We start from the raw sequence: 23,614 nt of genomic DNA, 5'->3' as shown, positions 1-23,614 counted from the left end.
AGTTGACAAAAAAAAAATTTAAAAAAAATTCAGAAGCTACTGAACTGGACAATTCTTGTACTGATCCTAGAAAATATTGTTAAGAGCTGTCCATAGGCTCAGTCCCAAACACTGAATTTTTTCCCCTAAACATTTACCTCCCAAACAAATCTAAGATTGCAAAATACTAGTTAGGAGTTGTGGGGGTTTGTTGCAAGCTTTTTAATGGATTTTAAAAATGTATTTTCTATTTCACATGGGGCGTTTTTGCTATTAGATTCTAAAGCATACTGCTGGCTTGCAAGAAGTTTGCCACTGTCATTGTCTCCACAACTATCAGAACTGTGGATACTGGAGAGAGAATCACTGGCTGACATCTGAGTGATTTAAGCATGTTTTGAAATCATGCATAGTTGCATGTCACTTGTTATCACACAGGGGGAACAGTTAATAAATGGCATGTTTGAAGATGCATATACTTGCCCATTTAATGTTGCAGTTCATCTAAAGAGCAGAAGTAAAAGCTTATGAATGAAAAAAGAAAAAAAAACAAACATTTTCTCTGATTCATTGTCTCTTCTAGCTCAGCCCAGATTGAACTAAAATAATAAGACATTCCAGTAGTAGTAAAGAATGTTTTATTAAAATGGAAGTTTTTCAAAACTTATGTATCAAAACTAAGGCCACAACTAATGCTAACACAAAGTCAATAACCTCAAAAGGCTAATATATGACACAAATTAGAAATTTGAGACAAGGCTATTTTACAAAGTTAATCAAATATTCTGAAATGCAGCATTATTTACTTGTTCTAAAATATTACATCAATTATCCTAATGATAAATATTTAATGATACAAAGTACTGAATTATCAGTGCATGCAACCCGTTTTTATTTTGGTCCTGTGACAACTTACTTTCTGCACCACTCCAGCTACCAAAATAAATGAAAGTACAGAACATTGTAACAGAAGCTGCCAACAACTCCTCCCTTTTGTGGTCAGTTAATTTCTTTTCTTCTAATGCTAAATATCACCAGTCATAATAGCAATAAATTCTTCTTGATTAACTGCAAAAAAAGAAAAAAAAAAGAAAAAAAAGAAAAAAATTCATTAGACAAACAGCAAATAACAATAAACTTTAAAATAAAATAATGCATATCTGCATTATTTTTTTACTTAAAATTGAAGTAAAAAATACTTAAATTACTTAAAGGCTTCTCTATTAATATTTGCTGCATCTGATCCATTACTATAAGTGTTTACGAATTTGCTTCTAGAACAAGGGTTTTGCACAGGCTTTTCATGTAACATGAAGCTAGAATGCAAACTTTATTATGTGGAATACTAAACCCAGAATCTAGCTCACTTATAATTACTATTATTTCTATTATAAAAGTAAAAATATTCTAAAAGTGAAATATGATAGGAAAAAAATCCCCAACAAACATATATGAGATGCCTCATGCAAAATAGTATTATTTTAAAGGTCTACAAAAGTGTTAAGAATGGTATCTAAATTTTATTAAGTAAGTACTTCTCAAGCAACAATACCTTAGTTAGTTAGGACTGAATCCAGTTTTAGTCTTAAAATCTCAATTCAAAACATTTACATCCGATTTACCATCACAGATCAAACAATGCTATTCCTGCCTAACGAAAACAAATTTTAATATGCTTTAGCAATTATTCCATAAATTAGCTAGATTTAAAATGGACATTTGATGAGCCTTTCCCCACCTGAGCTTTCTTCATGCTTCATTTATAATTAACAAAAATTTTACACAAATGCACTTAAAGAAATTAAGTCATAATAATACATTAATTAGCATTCATTAATTATTTTGTTGTAGTTATACCTGAGGTACTGATATTACTCATACGTTAAAACATAGCCCCTGTAAGAGAGTGAACCAGTGAACGTGTTCACTGTGCAACTAATTACTGTTCTGGGGAATGATTAGAGTAAGATGGGGGTATGGAAAAGACAAGATACGTACAAAGCCCAGGCAATTGTCCATCCCAGCCCAAGCTATTCCTAAACAAAACACTGCAAAGAAGGAACTACATTCACAGCTAGAAGAAAATAAAAGAAATTCAACTATGTTAAAGAATAAAAAAATCGAAAAACCTACATATGTCCTGCTGTGATGTATATAAGAAAATAGAAAACAAGTATATTTAGTCTAGCTTAGGTCCCTATGCTCTGAAATGCCAGTCCATCACATAGCTACATCCAGTTCTAAGACACAAAAATACAGTAAGACTTTAAAAACATTTCCACAGCTTTATCACAGTAACAACATAGTAACAGCACAAATTCAAACATTGTCTCAGAAATATTCTCTGGTTTACAACATCCTTGAAATAATGCTGCAATGTGGAAATACAACACTATAATGACAAATTTTGCAACACTCAAAGAAACTTCAAAAAGCAGTGTAGTTACAATTCCCAGTAAGCAAAGTAATCCCAGTTAGTCTCCTTCAGATATAGGATCTGTTTCATGAGTTAAGCACCATGAAAGCAGAACTGTTTTCCATGGCATCATATTTCTCTCAACTCCATGACATAAGTAACCATAAAAGAACAAACTAGAATCACAGCTAACAGAAAGAAAATATTGACTTAGAATCTTGAGAGTTAAAGGTGCATATTTTTTCAGTGGTGGGTTTGGGTACGTGTCTTAATTTTGTGTCAAAAATCCAAGACATGAGATTGGATCGTGTTTCCTACAGTTGCATCCACACAAGAGGATCAAAACTGCATGAACTGACACCACACAGTTTTTCAAGTCAGTTGTGCTCAAAACCAGAAGAAATTATTAAACCCAGGAACACCAAAGTAAGATTATTTATGTATTTAAGGGAGACAAAAATACATCAAATATACTTTCTTTTACAGAAATCTGTGTAGTACTGTACTCTACCAGTAGAGCTCAGTGATTTTACTGGGAACATAAGAGTTCATTGTGAGCAAAACAATCTCTCAAATGTAATACAGGGTTTAAACCAGTAAAAGTGGTATTATTCCTGTATTATTCCAGTATTTGATATATCAATAAAAATATATCAATATATCAATTGATTTGATATATCAATAAAAAATAGATATATCAAATACAGGAATAACACCATAATAATGGTGTTATTCCTGTATTTGATATATCTATAAAAATGCTAACAATTAACAGTTTCAAATTTGTTTTGGAGAGCAGGAAAAGGAGAATTAAATGACAGCAAGATTTTGCCACATTTGCCAGGTGTTTGAAGACAAATTATTCACAGAATCATTAACTTTCTCAGAATAAATCTTGAAAAGCTAGAAACAGCCTCAGTTTTCTTTAAGGAACAAAAAACATACAGAACTTTAAGGATAAACAGCACCACACACAAACATTATGCTGTCAATCTTCCATATTCCATCTTCTGTTTGATTGCTCTAACAAAGACAATGATGACTGAATAAGAGGCAAGTGAGCCACTTAGTCGTAGCTGATCAATTTGATTTTAAAAAATGTAGCACTGACACAAAATAATGACTCAATAACCCTCCTGAAAGGAGCTAATGGTATATGTTCCATATGTAGTACCCAAATAGCAATGTGACAAAAAAAATTCATCCACAATTTTGACATCTCATTTGGCATCTCCAGGAGATCAACAAATGACAAAACATATTTGCACAAAGAATTCTAATTTCACTCAACTCTACAGCTATGACTGTAAAAAATACCCTCTAAACTGAATAGCACAGAAGACTATCTGTCAAAAGGCTGACAACACAATTTTTTCCATACTACGTGTGCATTTTGAGCCCAACATATGCTTACAAGCATAAATATCATTGTCACAGGATAAACTGATGACCTGCTAGAGAAATCTCAGATATGAGTCACTGTAAGAATGGTGCTCGATGGACTGACACAGTCTTTATGTGCAAGGTCTTAAGTGAGTGATCCTCAAAATTCAGGTATTAAGGTTTCCGATGTAAAAATAAGGTTGTTTTGAAGCAAGTGGAAAACTCTTTAAGTTTCAGTGTCCACAATGATTTAACAAGCATAGTATCAAACTTGACTTACTACTTCATTCTTTATCTACCTAGTAAATCACTTCTGCAGCCTACTCTGGACCTTGTCAGTTGAAGAGCCATTTTTCACAGTACGCTTTTCAGCACTCCGAAGCTCAGAAGTATGTTAAAGAGCCATGCAAGCTGATCCTACACAGACCCAGGCTACTTCCAGCATGATTTATTAGCTTAATAATCCAAATCACAACAAGGACACATTGACACTTAAGATATATTGAGTAAGTGACCAAAAGACTTCCTCTCAGCACTTTACTGCTTTTACTGATTAATAAGGAAATAAAAATGGAACGTAGGCACACAGAATCTCTCTTACTTCTACTTTCAACTACACTTTCACCCATCTTTTAATAGACATTGGCTGAATAAGAGTTGGTGGTGAATCAATATGATTCTTAAACTCCAGGATTAGCAGCTGTCAAAAGCAATTGTCTGCATTATTTGTAAGCTAAATTATGCTTGAGATGAAAGGAATCTAGAAGGAAATGAAAGAGGACATTTTCACAACAAAATAACACCTAAAAAAGGAACAAAATTAAGAACAAGATGATATGATGTTATATTTGCTAACACATACTTTCTCCATCTCCATCCTTATCAAATTCTTCAATCATAGCCCGCAGTTCTTCATCAGACATATTTTCACCCAATTCTCTAGCAACCCGGCGCAGATTTCTCAGACTTATTTTACCAGAGTCATCATCATCAAATAATTTGAATGCCTTGAGTATTTCTTCTTGTGGGTCTCTATCCAGTATCCAATCTGTCACTGCAAAAAGGATACTTAAGTTAGACTAAAAAATCAGAAAGGCAAACTTAGAATGACCTTTGTAAAGTAGGACAATATGAAGAACACGTCTGATTTCGCCTGTTCTTACATTTCTATAGAATTAAATATGCATATTTGTTTGGCTTTTGTCTGACCTCTCTTTCTTACCTCTGCTTTCCCAAGTTGCTCTTTGGGACTTAACTGTTGCAGTAGAAGCTGCATGGCAGTTCAGACACAGTCACTCTTTCCACACATTTTCCAATAGGAATTTAAAGTATACACAAGATGTCTCTCTTTCAAAATTCCAAATTTTCAGAAAAAAACCATGATCAGCTCTTTCAGATGAAGGTGAGAAATTTTTTTACTTTACATGTTTTAATCAGGATAGAGTTTTGAGCTGGGAAGAACACTGAAACAGTAAGTGAAGAAAAACATCTACATGGAACCTCTCATTTAAATAAAAAGCCACATTAATACAAAAAGCCACCATAACCAACCAACATCCCAGCCCCCTAAACCTGAAAACAAAAAAAGATTAAGCATAGGGGTTATGAAAAGAATGCTGCTATGAATCACAAGATGTTTATTCTGAAAGGATTCTTCAGCCTTTATTGTTCTTTTCAAGACAATCATTTGTCAGTTTCTGCAACATAAAATACAAACTTGCCTGATGAAATATTTCTCTAGTAATTACTTCAGACCAACCAATGATAATGTATCTCTATATCTTTGGACCTGCCAGTCTTGTACTGCAGGGCTAGTCTTGTATTATCAAGCCATTAAAATCACATCAATACTGTTTGCACAGAAAGAACCACTTACCATCTGCTACTAACTGCAGATGGAATGTCTGCTCTGGCTTAGCTAACTTGAGAGGAAAGAATTTTTCATGCTCATACAAGCCAACGACAGCAATCAAGTTTATATATCTGCAGATTTACCCTAACTTTAAATATTTTTTTAAAACAACAGTGCTGCATGACAGTATTACATCATTTGAAAAATGTTACCTTTTGTGGCAAAAAAGACAACTGAAAAATAATAAAATGCCTCTAAATACAAAACTACAGAAGACAAATTATAATAGCATCCTTATGTATTTCAGTTGAACATTACATTAAGAGAAATTGATGGCTCAAGAATTGCTTACAGGCTTTAACATTCAGGGGCTCATCACAGTTAATGTCTCAATAACCTATTTTATCTAACTCCTCAGTCTTTTTGTTAGAAGTGATATCATATTTAATTCTGTGTCAAGGTCATATGGCACCACAGTAGTATGCTATTTCAACTAAAGTTTTCCAACAGGTTCAGTCCCCTTCTAAGTATATATGTACTGTGCTTTCTACAAGAATTTCCTGGCTTCTTGTAGCACTTAATGACTGTCGATATTGATAGCCAGGACAGAACAAGGAAAGAATTAACAGGACTCAACATCAGGAATTTAAAAAGTAATTGCACGGTAATTACAGTATAGTAATTTTATATAATATTACATAATGTAATATGTAATTTTAAGACAAGTATTACTCTCAAATGAATACAGTCATTTTCTTCCTAATACTTCCACACAGACTTTATAAATCAGAAAAGAACCAAAACAAATATTCTCTAACTTGGAATATAACTATAAAAACATTACCTACCATTAACAAGACATTTCGTCCAGTACTAATCTGTAAAACAATTAAAACTTGCCACATTTCAATCACTAATTGTTTTAATACATTAAGATGACTGCTATTTGTAGCCAAGAACAGGTACTGGGGGGTTGGGTTCCATAAAATGGTTGTTCCATAAAATCTACATAAATTCAAGACCTTGAAGAAATGGACTATCATGAACATAATGAACTATAATGGACATAATAAGCTAGAAATGTAAACCCATACAGTTTGCTTTTTGGTAAACATAAATTGTATACAAAAGCATAAATTATACATAACAAAAATCCCCTAAAATCTTCAAAGAAACATCAAGTCTTAAAATTCTGCAGACCACTACAAACTCAAAGTACATAAAATTTCACAAAGACAGAACTAGTGCTACGGGCTCTATCAACAGCTGAAAATCCTCGTAGTACAATATCTAAAATCTACTTCAACCTCTCTAAATCTTTTTTATATATGAAATCTGTAGTCTGCTTCTCTGTGTTTGCACTCCTTCTCATGAAATTCAATGCCAAATACCTTTTCCGCAGCAGGAAGAAGAATCTTAGAGAGATCCATGAACAAGACAAGAACATCTACACTTTAAACTAGCATTTATTCCTCTGTGTAAGCTTGAAAGATACTTCCTTTTATACTGTAGCTATCATTCATCTCTACATATCAAATTAAGAATTCAGAAAACAAATATCTATCTTCCTTTACTATTGACCTATATTAAACAAAATATTAAATGAAATCTCCCACTTCTATTTCTTAAACAACTGAAGAAGTCCACAAAGTACAGCTTTGAAATTTTACTCGCTACTATAGGCTAAATATCTCTAGAGGTACAAACACAATCACATACCAACTTCATTAAAATCGTCAAACGTGATCTTGCCTGTTGATTCTCGATCATAATCTTTAAGTATTTTCAGGACATCAGCTTTTTTCACATCAAAACCCAAGGCTCTCATTGCCACCTTTTGGAATAAAAAGGAAGTGCAATCACAAATAAGGATCAAAATAAAGATTAACAGATTTTCCTTTTAATTTCACTAATTACCTTCTTGCCCAAGAGAGAAAGAGCATATCGATGGTTTAGTAACAATAATAAATAAATAAAAGGAAAATAGCTTGGGATATTAAAACCATTTAGAACTACTATTAGGAAATGGAATATCTAGTTACAGTGAGAAAAAAAAACAACTTTGTATTTTCAAGGATTTTGCAGACTGGACCAAACGCATCTTAGGACAAGTAAATTGATTCCTCATTTCCAAAATAATTTCAAAATCTGATCTTCTTAAGACAAAACTGAAAATCATTCTGGAAATTGTATGCAAGTGTGTATGTTCATGGATTTACAAGTCCTACAAGACTTTTAACTGCTTTTCTAGTCAGCCACAGAGGCCAACCTACGTTTTACTTTTCCATTAGTGCTGAAGTCCACATTTAGTTTCCCATTTCGCCTTAGAAGGCAATTGCTCAGCACACAGCACCCTAACCTCCTCCAAACCGACAAGCTAACCACACACAGTGGAAAACCACTGAAGTAGTTATTCAAAAATTCATACTATATGCTGATTTTGTAGAGAAGGAGACAAGTAGTTTTTCTCTTTATGTATTTCTGCTGTTTCACTGTATAAGCTTCAGGATGACAGTATTTGATTAGACAGCTAAGAAAGAGCTTTTCAAGCAATCATGACAGGGAATTCAAAGCATACCATAAACAGAAAAACCATATTGGTTATAACCAAGAGAATGCCCAGCACAACCCTAGTCACAGTGACTTTCAGCAAAGATAAAATAAATTAAATAAAGAGAAGAGAATTGTTCTATCTAACACATTCCTGTAGCAGCAAATTAAGTAAAACTTTTTTCCTTCTTTGAATTACTTGGTAGAGCCACACTATACAGCCAATACATTGGATTAGGCATTCTTTCAAAAAAAAACCTCATCCAATATGTGACTGAAACACTGGCCTCTCCAAAGCTACTTTTGGTTCTTAATGTCTAAATTAGAATAAAAATGCATGAAGGATTTAAGGTGAGTTTAGTGAACCCCATTTACTACTCTGTAGACTTTCAGGTGGGAAGCCTTACTTAGAAAGAGATCCTAACCTCCATCTGCTAATAGCTATCATTAAGAGCATCCTTCTTTGGGAAGGGCAACTACTGAGCCTCCCTCAAAAAGCACACCTTATTCCTACAAATCATAGGCCTTCTTTGGAAAAATACAGGTAAGCTTTGGCTTGTAGTCAACAGTTTTACAAATCTGATTTACATCTTTTACTTACACATCTGAAACCAACACCAGGCTTGAAGTTATACAGTGTCTTTAAAAATAATCAAATGGTTTTTCAGCAGCTTTTCCCTCTGTCCAAGCTTATCCTTGGACAGTTTTTCCATCTGTCCAAGCTTATGCCAAGTCAGCAATTACACCACGGTTATTCAGAGTTCTATAGCAATTCTGTTATTCATGAACTATATTAAGTGGGAAGAAAAGCTTATCCTTACACTAAGAGAATATTTCCTGGTTTTTATTTTTTTTCCTTTGCTCCTTTAACCCAGCAACACATTTTGAAGGAAGTTTTTAAAGATACAGCTTCTTAAGAATTCACTATAGAACAGATATATTATCAGTTATAAAACTGCTTAAATGAAAGGAAAGTTCTACCTTTAATTCATGATAATTTATCGCTCTATCCTTGTCTGTATCAAACAATTCAAAGGCATCTTTAATTTCTTGCTTCTGTTCCTCAGTCAGTTCTCTTCTTTTCTTCTTTTTAGTTTTATCTACTGAGAACTCATTCCTATATAATGAAAAGGAAACATAGTGTAACACATTTCTATTGGGAAGATGCCACTGTAGACAACCTTCTCCACGAATAAGAAAATGACCATAATTTTAGAAATCAGTACCTTACCTAGTCAATATTTTCACAGCTTGTATTCCCAGTTGAAAATTACATTAGAAACAGACAATTACCTTGTGAAATCTGAATGACACCTCTTGTCTCCCACCCAAAATAAAACCAGCACAGGCATTTTTGTTAATAAGCAGCAACAACAACAAAAAAAAGAGGTTAGAAAAATTACCCGTTAAAAAGGCTTCTTGAGGTTAGAAAAATTACCAACACCCAAGCACAAGATGCTACACAACTCTGAACCAGAACGCAACAAGGTAAGGGCTGTAAATGATGACCACAAGGTAAGTGCCACAGGCACTTTTAACAGTACCAGTTCAAAAGGCTTCTTGAGGTTACAAACTAGATTAGCAGTTGAAATTATACTACTCATGAAAACAATTAGTTTCTACACTGTAGCTTAGAAAAATAAAATAAATTTGGGGGCTGGCAGTGGAAGCCAAACTAGGCCAAACAGTCTTGTTACTAAAGCTAGTATTAGGTGATACAAATCAGCTTTGTTGCCTGTAACAGTTCTCAGACAAATAGTACTTACAGGATTTTTTAAAATCCTTTAGATCACACATATACACAGGTTTTGAAGATGTTTTGCTCTGTTTTGGTATATACACAACAGACAAGCCCTCCAAATCAGCAAATCTAGCTCAAAGACAGTCCCCGTTTCTTTGGCTAGTCTAGGAATAAGCTTATATTTTCAGAGGAACACAGTAAAAGGACAAGAGACAATAACTACAAAATTTAAGGAAATAAACTGCAGCTGGAGGAGAAACTGCAGCTGGATCTAAGGGAAAACATTTTCTCAGTGCATGGGTGTTAGAACAGTCCCACTGGGAAGGAGTCTCCATCATCAGAATTTTTTGAACCTAACTATAAAAGGTGCTTAGCATCCTCAGCCAGATTTATGTAGAAGCTGCTTTCATCAGGAAGCTGGACTAGATGACTGCCATAAGTCCTTCCTAACCTAAATTACTGTATAGTTTATGTTATAAACCTGTTCTCAGGAGCAGGATTTTTATGCTCATTTCTCCTTTTGCACCAGAGGCAGAATGAGTGCTGCATCACCTAGTGTACAATGCAGAAACATTACTGATCAGAAAACTGCAAGATTAACTTTCTAAATCCCCTCTAATAAGCTACTTTATGCCCTTCTTTGTTGACAATTTGCTAATTTTGATCAGTCCTAAGATTAAACACTTATCTACACTTAGCTTTCAACAACCACTGAAGCTAAAATCCCAAATACAGGCATGAAGAGTGCAAGCCGCAGAAGCTGAGCCTGCTTCAAACCACATTACCCTCAACGAGTAAGATGTCCTTAACAGACCAACTGAGACAGTATGATTTCACATGGGCTTTGGATTACTACAGCTCTTGGAAGGATCACAATTAACTCTGAGCTTGCTACATAATTAGGACTGGGAGAGTAGTTCAGATCTAGGGAGCCCAGATTTTGTGAGCTACAATTAAGAAATCCATTTATAAATGTAAAAGCAGATTAACACCGAGCTCTTCTGAAAGAGCAATCAGGGCACTTAAGCGTTCATTTAATGCTTAGCATAAAATAATTTATCAAAAGGAAATGCAGTACTCAAATGCAAGCAGTTTAGTGCCACTTCTGCAACTACTTTAACCATATTAACCATGAAGTTCTTAGACTTGAAAATTAAGGGTAACAGTTGCCATGTATGCGTATTCATTACACTTGAAGACAAGAAATTGCCAGGTCCTTTATGCAACAGCTACTAAACCAGAATTTATAAACAAAACACAGCCGAGAATTTTAACTTTATGCCTATTCACAGGCCTTTTGAAAGCACATCAGACAACACAGAAGAGAACCTCCCAAGGCCAGATGCGCCGAACCCCTCCCTCTTCCGACAGAGAGACGGGCCTGATCCGGCCCCGGCCGCGCCAAAGGGATCAGATGTGATGGGCTGGAGGCCGGGAATGACACCCAGGCCCCACCACGGCCTGACGCGCTCCACGTTCGGCCAACACCTCCCGAACGGGGGCGGTGCGGCCCTGAGGGACCCCCATCCGCGCTCCGGGGATGGGGGAAGCAGGGAAGCGCCGTGCTCGTACCGACCTGAGGGCCAGGCTCATCGTGCCGCTGGCGGGCAGGCGGGTCCAGCAAACGCACCGCCTCCCCTCCGCACGAGCCTTCCGCGTCCGAGACGCGGCGACGCCGCGCTCCTGGCCTTGACGACGCCGCGCTCCTGGCCTAGACGACACCGCTCAAGCCACGGCCCCACCAAGTACCTACCTCTGATTGGCCGAGAGTCGATAAACTCCCGCCTGCGAGCCCTAGGCGCTCTGCTATTGGCTGAAATTCTGCCACTCAGGGCGGAAGGGGTGGTCCCTGCTCTGAGCGGGCATTGGCTTCCGGCGTCGCCTTCGGCCGACGAACCGCTTTTGTTGCGAAACGGGCAACACGAGAAAGCTTTTCTAAGGAAGGATGTTGCTTGATGTTTGATCTTTATTTTCAAGCCTAATCAACAAGAAAGGAGATTTAATCCTTGAAACAGATAGATGCTACAAAGCAAACTTAAAGTGATTTCCAGGGGTTAGAAAGAAAAATCTTTTGTTGGAATTTCCTTGTTAAGCTCTAGGTCACGACGTATTTCAGTGATATCAGACAAACAATTCAGAATTTCCTGGCCACAAGGACATTTGGCAGTCGTCCCCACATATGGAATAAATTATTAAAGGCAACTCAGCAATTGTGCTGAATCAGCTCCACTTCCAGCAGACCACTTACCAAGCTGCCCACCAACTCAGGAGAACGACTGGGCATGTGGACTAATTAGCATGAGAAGTAAGAGAATTATTAACAACAGAAGATAGAATAATCATTATTAAGAGAACTATGTAACCTGAAGCCTAATGCATTTGTTTGCTAAAATGTGTAAATACTAAAAGGTTTTGATAGTTGGTGTGCTTGATTCATGGAATACCATGCAGCACCCAGGCTTCTGCCACTCTAAAATAAAGAATCCATATCTCCCTCAAGTGTGTAATTACTGGCTTACTGCACACTGGGTAACAAATCTGATTTTTGTGGTCAACACTTCTGCTGGCCTTGCTGTAGCCTGGATGTGTGGTGGCTGTGTCAGAAGAACTCCCTGTGGCCCCAGGACCTGCTCCCTACTGCTCAGTCCGACTGCTCAGTGTGCGGTGGGTTGTGGAGGATCACACAAAAATGGCATTTATAGAAGCATTTCTGGCATTTGTAGAGATTTTGCCTTACTAAAAATTTGATTGAAAGCAATATGTACTGTGTGGAGACTAAAGACCTTAATGTATAGTTCCAGTTATCATTGACGCTAATATTTTTGTGTCTTGTGAAACAGTCAGTGAATCAACATTACATATGGGTGAAGAAAATACTCATATCACTCATGAGAAAACTCAGATTTGTGAAAAGTGCTGCCTCAATGCTTTGGTCTGTAACAAAGTAATTGTCAGTGTGCCTTGTTTCATAAACAAGGGCTGTTTCATAACTAGCTTTGACAATGTACTACAGTGTTACTAACTGGACCATTATGATATTCAGATCCTTGCTAATACTATGTTATACAACCTGGCTAGATAGACTGAAAATTCTTAGACAATGAAAGATTCCTTCAGGTCTTGGAGATGTTTTGCACCTATGCTTCCAATAATAAACTATTAATGGGTTTACACTTAATACATAGAGTTCAATATGTGGAGTTTGGCTTGATCAAGACAACATTCTTTCTGAACAAAGTCAAGTAAAAATAAGACTTTTTTTCCTTCTTTGAATTACTTCGTAGAGCCACACTATACATCCAATACACTGGATTAGGCATTCTTTAAAAAAAAATGTCACCCTATATGTGACTGAAACACTGATGAAACTGACTGAAACAGAAATGAAACTTATTTTTCTGTCTATTCATATTATGCCTGGTCCACAGATCAAACAGGCAGAGGCAAGAGGTATGGAATTGACCTCTGTTTACAGATGGTAGCTTTCCAATTAAAAGCATAAATTACTGGCAGGTTTGACCCTCAGCCTGTACTGTGGGACAAATATAACCACAGATTAATTTGTGTGTGTGTGTGTGTGTTTCATAGAACACATTTACTTGTCCAGAGAGAAAAGGAAGCATTAACCAAATGGTGAGTTAAGTGTGGGAAAGTAGCACCAGGAGCCTACAACTGAACCAAGAGCCTCAAATTGTACTGATTCGCCCCTACTCTCACCTCCTCTGCATGTTGATCCTGGGTCTCAGCATAGGGGCCCTTAGTTCTTGCCTGAGCTGCACTGGTGTTATCGCTGTTCTTGTACTGTGTTGTGGTGCATGGTTCATTTGGTCTGTGCTGTTTCCCCCTAAAGCTATAATGGTTCGGTCCTGGGCTCCCCCGCCCCCCCCCCGGCAACCCCTCCTTTTGAGAGTGTCAGTTTTTTGTCTCCACCCCTGTTCCCCTGGTTACCCTCTGTCAATCCCTCCCTGAGCTCCTGTCCATCACCCACTGTCCCCTTCCCTCTTTCCAGAAAGTTCTCCCCTCCTCGGTGGGTGATTGGATCGGGAACAAGAGTCCCTCCCTGTCACATTGGCGAGCCGGCATGTTTGTCACGAGTTTGTTCCCTCCCAAGTTCTCCCTCATTGGTTGAAGTGTTGTGTGTTCCGCCCCCTTTATAATCGGCTGTAACCCCACCTCGTGGTCCCGACTCGGCTGGCTTCCCCTGGAGTCATTAAACTCTGGACTTTGCTCCCAAGACGAGTCCCTCTTTTCTACTTCGCCTTCCTGCTGCTCACTGCTGCCTCCTGCTGAGGCGCTCCCCAGCCGCCCCCGGCACATCTGGGCAGTGCCCCCCGCCTGTCAGCTGCTGTGCCACAGCTCAGCCGGTGCAGACTCCTCCCCAGCGCGGGGAGTAGAGAAAAACGTGGACAGCAACTCAGCAGTACTGTGTGCTGCTCTTGCTGACATATTTACCAGACTTCATGGCCTGGCCATGAACTAGAGTTGCCATTAATCTGCAGTCACTGGGCTGCTGAGAGGTCAAGTTACTCTGCAGGGGGGGTCACAATCCCTGCCTATGTTGTGACTGCACTTCACTTTCAAGTTGTCCTCTCTCATGGTGCACCTGTGCCTTGGCTGCTCTGTGTCAAGCAGAGTGAAATACTTGATACTGATACTCTGGGGGTGCTTCTGGCAACTGGAGATCCACATTCAGGTCCCTGCTTCTAAATTTATAAGCTAAAAAGTTGCTCTAGTAACCAAAGCTCCAGTCTTTGTAAATTGATTTAAGTTAGCAGCAGTGCTCATTCTGCATATGAAATGGAGATGCAAAGAATTCCAAAGAGAAAAGACAGGCTCAAATAATAATATCTGAAAATATGGTGGTGGTAGCAATGACTTATAAATCCTTGCATTTTCAAGGTTGGTTAAACCCATCTTAAAAAGACCTCTTATGAATAGAGTTGGTAAGTTAGAATAGCACTAGCATGTTCCTTACACATATCTATTGTCAGCTTAATAAGGAAAACAATTAATAATGCAATATACTTAAAGGTGTTGTTACTGGCTTTTACTTAATTTTCAAACTCATATATTGCTTTTTAAAAGTCATTTGTGGGGCTGTCTGCCAGGTCTGTCTTCCCTTTGAGTGAAGATGTATTCTTCTCTAGTCCTAATTTTATTAGTATTTGAAACTATCCTACCACTCTGTTGTCCTAAACTGAATTTGAGTGTGCAGAAGACTATAAATCTCATCCCAACTGCTCAAAATCAGATCACATATCAGATTAAATTAATCTTGATTTTTTTAAAGGAGAAGTTGGGCAAGATTTCATGCAAGTCAAGAGAGTTCTGTTCATGTCACTCTTAGAACAAATCATATGTAAAAATACAAAGCCATATTAAAAGCATACCAAGTATCATTGCCAGTTTGATGATTATGAATGTGCTTCTTTTGTGCATCTGGGTCAAATTGCTGGGAAATACCTGGCACAATAACAGAAGTGCTTCTGAGCCTTTTTCCATGTCAAGTAGTTTTGGGGTTTTGGGGTTTTTTTGGTTTTTTTTTTTGGGGGGGGGATTGGTTTTTGTTTGTTTGTTTGGGTTTTTAAAAAAATTTATTGTTTGTTTTTCCAATTTTAATTTCTGTGAATGCCTCATTGCCTCCCCAGGACACGTGTATGCACAGTTAACTCTAAAATAATTCTTTAACCAATAATTTTTAAATTGTGAAATTAGACTTTCCCTTAAAATCTGAGTAGTGAGGAGTAACTATGCTGAAGATGGTTTTGGGTAGCACAGTAAAAGCAAGGAGCAGGCTTACAACACTGCTGGTTTCTAATTTGATACTCAATTCTGTTGTTTTCATGGTAAATGCAGCCCCTGCCCGGCTTGTGGCCACCCGGTGCTCCCCCCAGCACGGAGCTGGCGTGGTCAGCGGGTGTAGCCATGATATTTTAGTGAAAAAGCCTCTGCTGGGATTTTTCCTGTCCTGAGGAGCTGAGGGCCTCAGGAAAGAAATGTAAACAATAACTGTATGCTGCTGTGGAATGCCACAGGTGCATCTGTCATTGGTCCATGTGGATTGTTTTCAATTAGTGACCAGTCACAGCCACCTGTGCCAAGGCTGTGAGCAGTCACAGGATTTTTGTTATTGATTCCTATTCTATTCTTGTCTTTGTAGCCTTCTGATCTTCTCTCTGTTCTTTTTAGTATAGTTTTAATGTAGTATTTTAATATAACATAATAAATCAGCCTTCTGATGAAAATGGAGTCAAGCCTCATGTCCTTGCACAAGGGGCAGCCTAAACAACAAGCGGGCAGGACAGTGAGGGGACATTTCCACCCTACGGACACTACACGTGCAGTAGCAGGTTTTGGGGTAGGATCCCACTACGCCAAGCAACGGGTGGCTGTGTAAGCTAGTAAAGTGACTTCACAGCATTCTAGAGTGCCTGGACTACTGATGCACCTCGGAACGGCTTTCTGCCTGCCCTGAAAACCCAGTGCAATGCAGCTAAAATGTTTTGGCTAGCAGCTCCCTTGTGTAATAGTTAACATCAAATAAATTTAAAATAGAACACAATGAATGGGTTTTTTCATTGCTTCTCAATAATTTCTATACTTCCTAATTCAATTTGAAAGTGAAAGGACTTTAGATAGAGTAGCAGTATTTGCATAATACATAGATGAATTTTTAGACCCAAGAGGTACTACTTAATGATTTAAGTTACATATGCATTAATCATAAATAGGAACTGGGACCAGTCTTGGTTGAATGCTGAGACCTAGATTTTTAACATTAAATATTAATAAATTCTCCTTTTCCTCCACCTTTATCTCGCTCAAGCTCTCCTGAACAGAGCTGCATTATTTTATTTTTCTTTGGCTACAGATGTCTGCTCTTACAAGGCAAAGGGCATGTACAATGTGTAAACTTTTTAAATGCAGTTTCTTTCTTGGAAGCATAAATAATTCTGCTAGCAACTTGTAAATATACTCCATCTAGAATGAAAAGTGCTTCTTTTGAGAAATACCTAGAAATTATTACTTAGCTGCATAGGATTATAATATTTTATTATTATAATACACAAAAAAAATTAATTAGGTGCAAACTGTTGTTTAACATTGTAACAGCCTTGACAGATTACAGAACAAAACTTCCCATATGATTTTTATATCAATTCCCTAGTCTATTGAAAACTGCATTAACATATATATAGATGCTACAAAGAAATCAACACAGTTCTAAATGCTCACATGACACAGTATTTAAATTTACAATGCATTTTTTAAATGTTTAATCCAAGTAGTGTTAAAGGACCACTGTCAAACTCTTATGATTAAAATTTGGTAAGTCTTAACAAAAATAGTCAGAAACTGTTCTTTTAACTTAAGATAATTTAAATATTGTTTCTCTAGTAGTGAATTTCTTATAATACAAAAAATAATTTCATGACCCTCAAAAAACTACTTTCATTTGGATTATAGCAGCAGTTTACTAACAAACTCCACTTTGGGTGATGTGCATGTAAAGATAACTTCTGAGCTAGGACATTATCCCCTAGATTTTGGCAAAGTAAAAAAGTCAAAAATTTGGTTACGTACTTAGCAGAATTAAGCATAGCTTAATAGGGCATTTTGACAGTGATCTGGCCATTTAAGGATCTCAGCTGATAGAGATATTGAGCACAAATTTGAACACAAATGATGGAGGATGGAGGTTATGCTTTCCTTTTGAACTGATGTCGCCTGTGAGTCTCCTCGTAAAAGCTCAGGCTTTACAATACACTAAAATCTGGCTACAGAGATTCTAATATTGGATCAAATAAACTGATAGTAGTGTAAGACAGAATGCCAATTCAAAGTGATCTTACTCTTCTAGTGAACATGTACAAAACTTTAGCAACTTGACATCCATACTGGCAGGCTTTGGATTTCGTGGTGACTGCTTTAACCCACGGGGCTACCAGCAGGGCTCCCAGAGTCTTCACAAAAGCTTTGTTTAAAAAGAATGAGTATTACTGGTTCAACTAATTTGCAGGAATTCAAATACTGTCAGGCAACCTGTAACACCACGGCATCCTCCAGATAACTGGTGTAAGCTTTAGAGATAGCCTGCTTCCCAGACTGTTTTTGTATTTCTTCCTCTGCCAACTGAGGCGAAGATAAACACCTCTTGGTTTTATGACGTAAGTCTATCCACTGAACACTCATCATACATTGATGTACATGGATTTCTCAAAGAGACTGTGAACTGACTAATAACGGGTCTTTCAAGTGATGCATCTCTTCACATGGCCTGCCCACTCACAATTTTTCTTCAGCTTAGAGATAGGCACTTCTAAGAAGAACTAGGCAACAACCAGTCAGTACAAATCCTAGTAAAGAATATATTCACAGTAAAGGCAGGAGTGCAGGCATCTATAAAATGGAAAAAGCCTTACCTAAGACACTCACTTATATAATTTTTAGACAGAGATGCTTTTTAAATTTTGCAATAGGTTGGTCTTTTTTCCACAAGAATTTGCATCCATTTAGAAGGCTATCAACTTCCTCCCCCTCATGCCTTAGACAGAGCTCAAAACTGGCTCCCTTACTATTGGCTATGATGGGGGCAAAATCTTCTGCATAAAGTGAAAGCAAACAAGAAAAGTTAAACTGCACTAAAATTTGAGAGAAACATTTGCAGTCTTTTTAGGAACATATATATGTCTATGTTAAAAAAATAAATTCTGACAGTGTCCATTTAAAAAGTTGAATGTATACAAACTGTTAGAATAATTACACAAATTCTAACCATCTCAGCAACTTTTAAATATCACACATTCAATTTTCATAAGCAAATTGCAATGCTATTTAGCATTTCTCAATATATTCAACATATTTTTTGGAACAAACTCAATGCAACACACTGTACATTTCAGAACAACCATGTGCAGCACATACTTCAGATGCAAACAGTAAACCATTTGAGCTACATTCACTTTGTGATAAAAAGTGTACTGGGTGCTTAATGCAGCACCTTCACTATGGTAAGATCATGTTAAAGCCTCAATCCCCCCCGAACACAGATGATTAACAATTAAGTTACAACACCATCACATAAAAATACACTTTAGCATAAACAAACACCTTAAAAGGTCCACTTCTCTCAGCTTTCCAGAACAATAAACTCTTCAAATATTTTTATAAGCTGATCGGAAAAAAATAAATACATCCAGCAAAAGCTCAATCCACTTTGTACAGGGTAATGTAACACATTAATTCACTAGTTCACAAATCGTCTAATTCCAAACTCACATGCCTACAAGCAAAACAGCTCCCTAGCCAATGGTGAATGAGAGTGCTCCTGCTTGCTCACTCTCTCCTGCTGCAGTGGTTCCTTGCACCACACCAGGAAACATGAAAGCTTCAACAGTCTGTCTGCACCAGAAGCTTTTGTGATAAACTGATGTATCTGTGCTTCCAGCTTGAAAGTTTGGTCTATAGAATTTCCATGTGTTTGTGCATTCTAAAGAAAATGCCAGATGAGTACTTTGCAAAGATAAAGCTTCAAGTAGTGAGAGGTGCAGCAGATACCAAACCCACAGGTGGCAATGGCTGCAAGAATTCTCTCTTTCTGCTCACTGAGCCCTGCGTAAGTGTTACTCCTGCTCTGATCTAATGGCACTGCTCCTAGCACATACTAGGTCTTAGCAACAGCTGTTAGGTCAAAACCTGAGCAGGTGATGAATAATCACAAGTCCAGTAATACATCAACAAGGTTTCGGGCATGACTGTAAAACCTCTCATTTTAGTATATATCCATCTGCTAGAGTTGTAGCAAAAATAAAATAATATATTTCAATTGCAATATATGTAAAAACATGCTCTGAAAATGTACAAAGAAAAACCATAGCTTTGGCTAAAGCTACTAGTTTACAGAGTTTTTATAAAAATATGAATAAAGCAGGAAAAAACAGAATGTTTTTAAGCTCACCTGAATCAATTGGACATCTTTTTGTTAACACATACTGCTTCTGCTTGTTATTGACGCTTTCACAACCATTTGGTTATACAGCATGTGACAGATCACACAAAATTGACTGTCACTGAGAAGTGATTCTTGAATTTGCAACACGAATTGCTACGCTTGCAATGGATCTCATAGCACAGGTAGAAATCTTGTGACAAACTCCAGCTTGGGATATGTAGTTGGAAGCTAATCGATACAGCCTTTCTGCTCCAAATATGTTAAAATGCCCGGGTAGCACCTTCTCCACAAGACCTCTGTCTACTAACTCCATCAGGCGCCGGCAGCTTGCAACATAGTCACTGATTCTGCTGTAGGGAAGCCAATCGATCATAGATCCATCATACACCACATCACCACTGAACAAAATCTTCCGGTCTTTGTCATGTAAGCAAATACTGCCTCGTGAATGACCAGGCATGTGCATGACAGTGAGCTGTCGATCTCCGAGGTTGATCACATCCCCTGCAAACAGATTTGTTACGGGAAAATGTATGCATTTGCCATGTTTCTTAAATGACATAGAGAACTACCTACTCATATGCAGAGTTTATACGTTACTACACATCGCAACAATGGGAGTGGGGCATTTATTTTCTTTCTGAGAGCCAAAGAGGTGTCTGAAATATAAGCTTGGCAAAAAGGTATTTTTCAATTACACTAACAGTTAACACAAATAACTTGGGTTTTATTAACGGAATATATTCATATTCTAATAAATTGCACAATGTGAAAAGCAATGCAGTAGAGAAAATAAAATAGAAACAAATGCAGAGAAAATAAAATGGAAACAAATAGAACACATCTAAGCTGGTTCTTCTTTGCAAAGAATGTATTTCACAATTTATTATACTTTTACCCTAAGAATTCCTCTAGAATTGCACTGCTGCTACTCCTGAAAGACAAAAGGCTAAAATATAAATTGCTGGAGGAGAACCAAGACAGGCCTCCACACACTTTCTTCATCTCATTCATTAAGACATAAAAATGGAACTTTCTTACCATTATGTCATTTTTTTGTCAACACATTTTTACAAGTGAATGCCTTTTAATTGTACCAGCCACTGAAACGATATTTTGTCTCATGTCTCAGTTAACATCTTAGAAATTCTGATGCTACTCTGGCAGCCAGTGTACTTGCTCTTTTACAAAAGTTTGGGGTTTTTTTAAATAATCCTCCCTACTTTTTGAGGAAAAAAACCAACTTAAACTTCTGTTAATTTACTATAGTTAAATGTCACTGTAGTTATTTAACTATTACTATAGTTAAATGTCATCTGATCTTACTGAAGCCTTCAGTAAGTTCAGTTCTGCTTTTCCAGCACCTATGTGAGATGGTCAGTAAAGCCAAGAAGAGAGTAAGCACCATGCCCAAGGTGTCACCTGACACCCGCCCTTTAACATCTACTGAACAGTATTGTACAGTTTAAGTGTTTTAGGTTTTAGACTAGTCACTGTCTCCCATTAGACACTAAATTATCTTTTTTTATCTGCAACAAGCCACTTCCATAAATACTACATCAGTAACAAGTGATTTTTTACATTTTATGTAAGTCAGGTAAAATTCAGTAAATGTATTTATGCAAAACTCACATAAATTCTGTAAAATAAAAACTCTGTTCTCAGTACATATTTCAGGAATTGTTATGTTAACTGCACTGTCCATGTTTTGACAGCTTATAAACAATAAAGATCACCAGATACCAAAACTGAGTGACTAATTGAGTACCCCAGGTTTATCCTTAGGCTTCAAACGGTCTGTCAGGTTTGAAGCCTAAGGATAGGCTGCTGACATACCGTTTGAAGCCTAAGGATAAACCTGGGGTACTCAATTAGTCACCTAACACATTACTGAATGATTCTCATTCTATATGGAAAAAAAAAAAAACAGCCGCCAAAACTTTCAGAACTGGTAGAAACGGTTTAACATAGTATGCATCTTTTTGGTCCCATGCTGACTACGGGTGGCTTTTAGGTCCACAGGAGTGACAAAATTAATATATTTAATGATTATATACGAGGAGCTGGGTAAACCAAGAGGCGCTCAGCAAAGAAGCTGAAAAGAAGCTGCTCCGTAATACCCAGACCACTGTGCCTCCGCACCCCTCGGCACGTCGAGGTCGCCCCCTTACCCTCCTGCAGCAGGCGACTCGGCCGGACGGGCAGGACACGGAACTGCCGCGCGCTCCAGCCGGGCCGCGGCGGTCGCGCCACCTCCCGGTCCGACAACCAAGTGACGGCCTCGTAATTGTCGCCTTGGAGCAGCGCCTCCGCCTCAGCACTGTGCACCGCTACCTCCTCGAAGTGCTGCAGCCCGCCCGAGTGGTCGAAGTGGACGTGGGTGGCCACAGCCAGCAGCGGCCGAGGTCCGGCGCCCTCGGCCGGCGCCAGCAGCCCGGCGTCACGCAGGTAGTCGGGCAGGCTGCGCAGCCCTAGCCCCGCGTCAATCACCACGTCTCGCTGCGAGCCCCGCACCAGCCAGATGTTGGCCCGGTTGCCCGACTCGTAGAAGCGTTCCTGAATCCAAAAGATACCGCCGCCCAGAGGCTTGTGCGCGAACCATTCCAGCGCCGACATGGCCCGGCCGGCACTGCGGGCCCGTGAATCCCCCGCCAGCGCCCGGGCGGCGGAACGGGCGGGGCGGGGCGGGGCGGGGCGAGCGCGGACCCAGCCCACTGCGGTAGCGGCAGGCAGAGCGTGACGGTGCCGGCTGAGCAGTGGGGAAGTTCGGACGGGCTGTGGGGCTTCAGCAGTAGCAGGAGAGGGCGCGTATTTGAGCCCCTTTCCGCACTGAGACCCGTCGCGGAGGGGCCAGTAGAGGCGAAGCGTGCCGGGCGTGCGGGGAGTGGCGGGACCCTCTAGCGGTGACGGGCCGTCAGCGAGGTGCAGGGAGCGGGAAAGGAGCGAAGAGCAGCTGAGAGGGATATTCTCTATTAGTGACCCCCAGGAAAAATGTCTTCTCCCGCTTACCTTCACGGGAGTTAGTTTAAAAAGACATCCACAAAACCTCAGTATTTAAAGTTCAGTACTTCTGTATCTGTTTTTCCCTTTAACTGATGGCACTTGTCTCTGAAAATCAAGGACCACATCCACCAGAACACGATCAGGAGTTTTGTTGTGAGGAAAGCATTGGATACCGACAGTGTACTTAGGTCTGCTGTTGCTGCACCAGCCGCCCGGCAGCTGTCGGGGATCTGGCTTCCATCAGCCTTTACCTCCTGAAACATCAGATACCTTCCCCTGAGTAACTGCTCGAGAAGCTGCATACCTAGGTTTGGAGGAATTTGAAAAGCCTAAATCTGAAAATGTTCTCTTTTATAAATGACACACTAACTACCCAGAAACAAGAAAATACACCCAGGTGATCTTTTAGACAATCCCCCGAGGCAAAGAGAACACTAGTTGTGGTAACTTTGTCATGCTTTGTGGCTTAGTTGTCCAACTCTTCAGGTTTTTTCCATCTGTCACTATCACTTTGTGCTGTTGGTAAACATAAACCTGATGTTTTGAAAAAATGAGTTTGGGTAAAAATGTGAAGTTGAAAAACTAGTTGCTGCTAGTTTTAAAGCTTATTACGTCTCATCAGACTAATGCCATTTTAGGCAAATTTACTAAGAATTAATTTTAAAGCAGCTTTTAAAAAATGGACCTTCATATTCACTACATTAACTTTTTTTGTTGTTGTTGTTCTGCTGTTGTTTC

The 23,614-nt window shown here is 38.5% G+C and overlaps 2 protein-coding genes across 2 annotated transcripts; both read right to left on the bottom strand.

Moving 5' to 3' along the window:
• Nucleotides 1–600: 600 nt before the first annotated feature.
• CETN3 (centrin 3) lies at nucleotides 601–11,660 on the bottom strand. Its single transcript, XM_039695686.1, has 5 exons — nucleotides 11,498–11,660; nucleotides 9,162–9,297; nucleotides 7,350–7,464; nucleotides 4,641–4,832; nucleotides 601–1,047 (listed from the first exon to the last, which is right to left on the bottom strand). Exons 1-5 carry the CDS (start codon nucleotides 11,512–11,514, stop codon nucleotides 1,004–1,006), a joined length of 504 nt encoding a protein of 167 aa, XP_039551620.1. The 5' UTR covers nucleotides 11,515–11,660; the 3' UTR covers nucleotides 601–1,003.
• Nucleotides 11,661–16,957: 5,297 nt separating this feature from the next.
• MBLAC2 (metallo-beta-lactamase domain containing 2) lies at nucleotides 16,958–22,556 on the bottom strand. Its single transcript, XM_039695687.1, has 2 exons — nucleotides 22,045–22,556; nucleotides 16,958–20,377 (listed from the first exon to the last, which is right to left on the bottom strand). Exons 1-2 carry the CDS (start codon nucleotides 22,487–22,489, stop codon nucleotides 19,989–19,991), a joined length of 834 nt encoding a protein of 277 aa, XP_039551621.1. The 5' UTR covers nucleotides 22,490–22,556; the 3' UTR covers nucleotides 16,958–19,988.
• Between the last annotated feature and the right edge of the window lie 1,058 nt (nucleotides 22,557–23,614).

The sequence above is a fragment of the Passer montanus genome, unplaced genomic scaffold, assembly GCF_014805655.1.
Source record: "Passer montanus isolate IOZ18808 unplaced genomic scaffold, ASM1480565v1 scaffold91, whole genome shotgun sequence".
Classification (NCBI taxonomy): Eukaryota; Metazoa; Chordata; class Aves; order Passeriformes; family Passeridae; genus Passer; species Passer montanus.
This window is presented reverse-complemented; position numbering and strand designations above follow the sequence as displayed.

Bases quoted from the DNA above. Each gene is read 5' to 3' on its own strand.
- CETN3 (XM_039695686.1), bottom strand. The intron at 7,465-9,161 runs GTAGAACTTTCC...TTATTCCAAAAG, and splicing joins TAAATTATCATGAATTAAAG to GTGGCAATGAGAGCCTTGGG. The intron at 1,048-4,640 runs GTATGTGTTAGC...CTTTTTTTGCAG, and splicing joins TAAGGATGGAGATGGAGAAA to TTAATCAAGAAGAATTTATT.
- MBLAC2 (XM_039695687.1), bottom strand. From the start codon at position 22,489: ATGTCGGCGCTGGAATGGTTCGCGCACAAGCCTCTGGGCGGCGGTATC. The intron at 20,378-22,044 runs GTAAGGGGGCGA...ATCTGTTTGCAG, and splicing joins GAGTCGCCTGCTGCAGGAGG to GGGATGTGATCAACCTCGGA.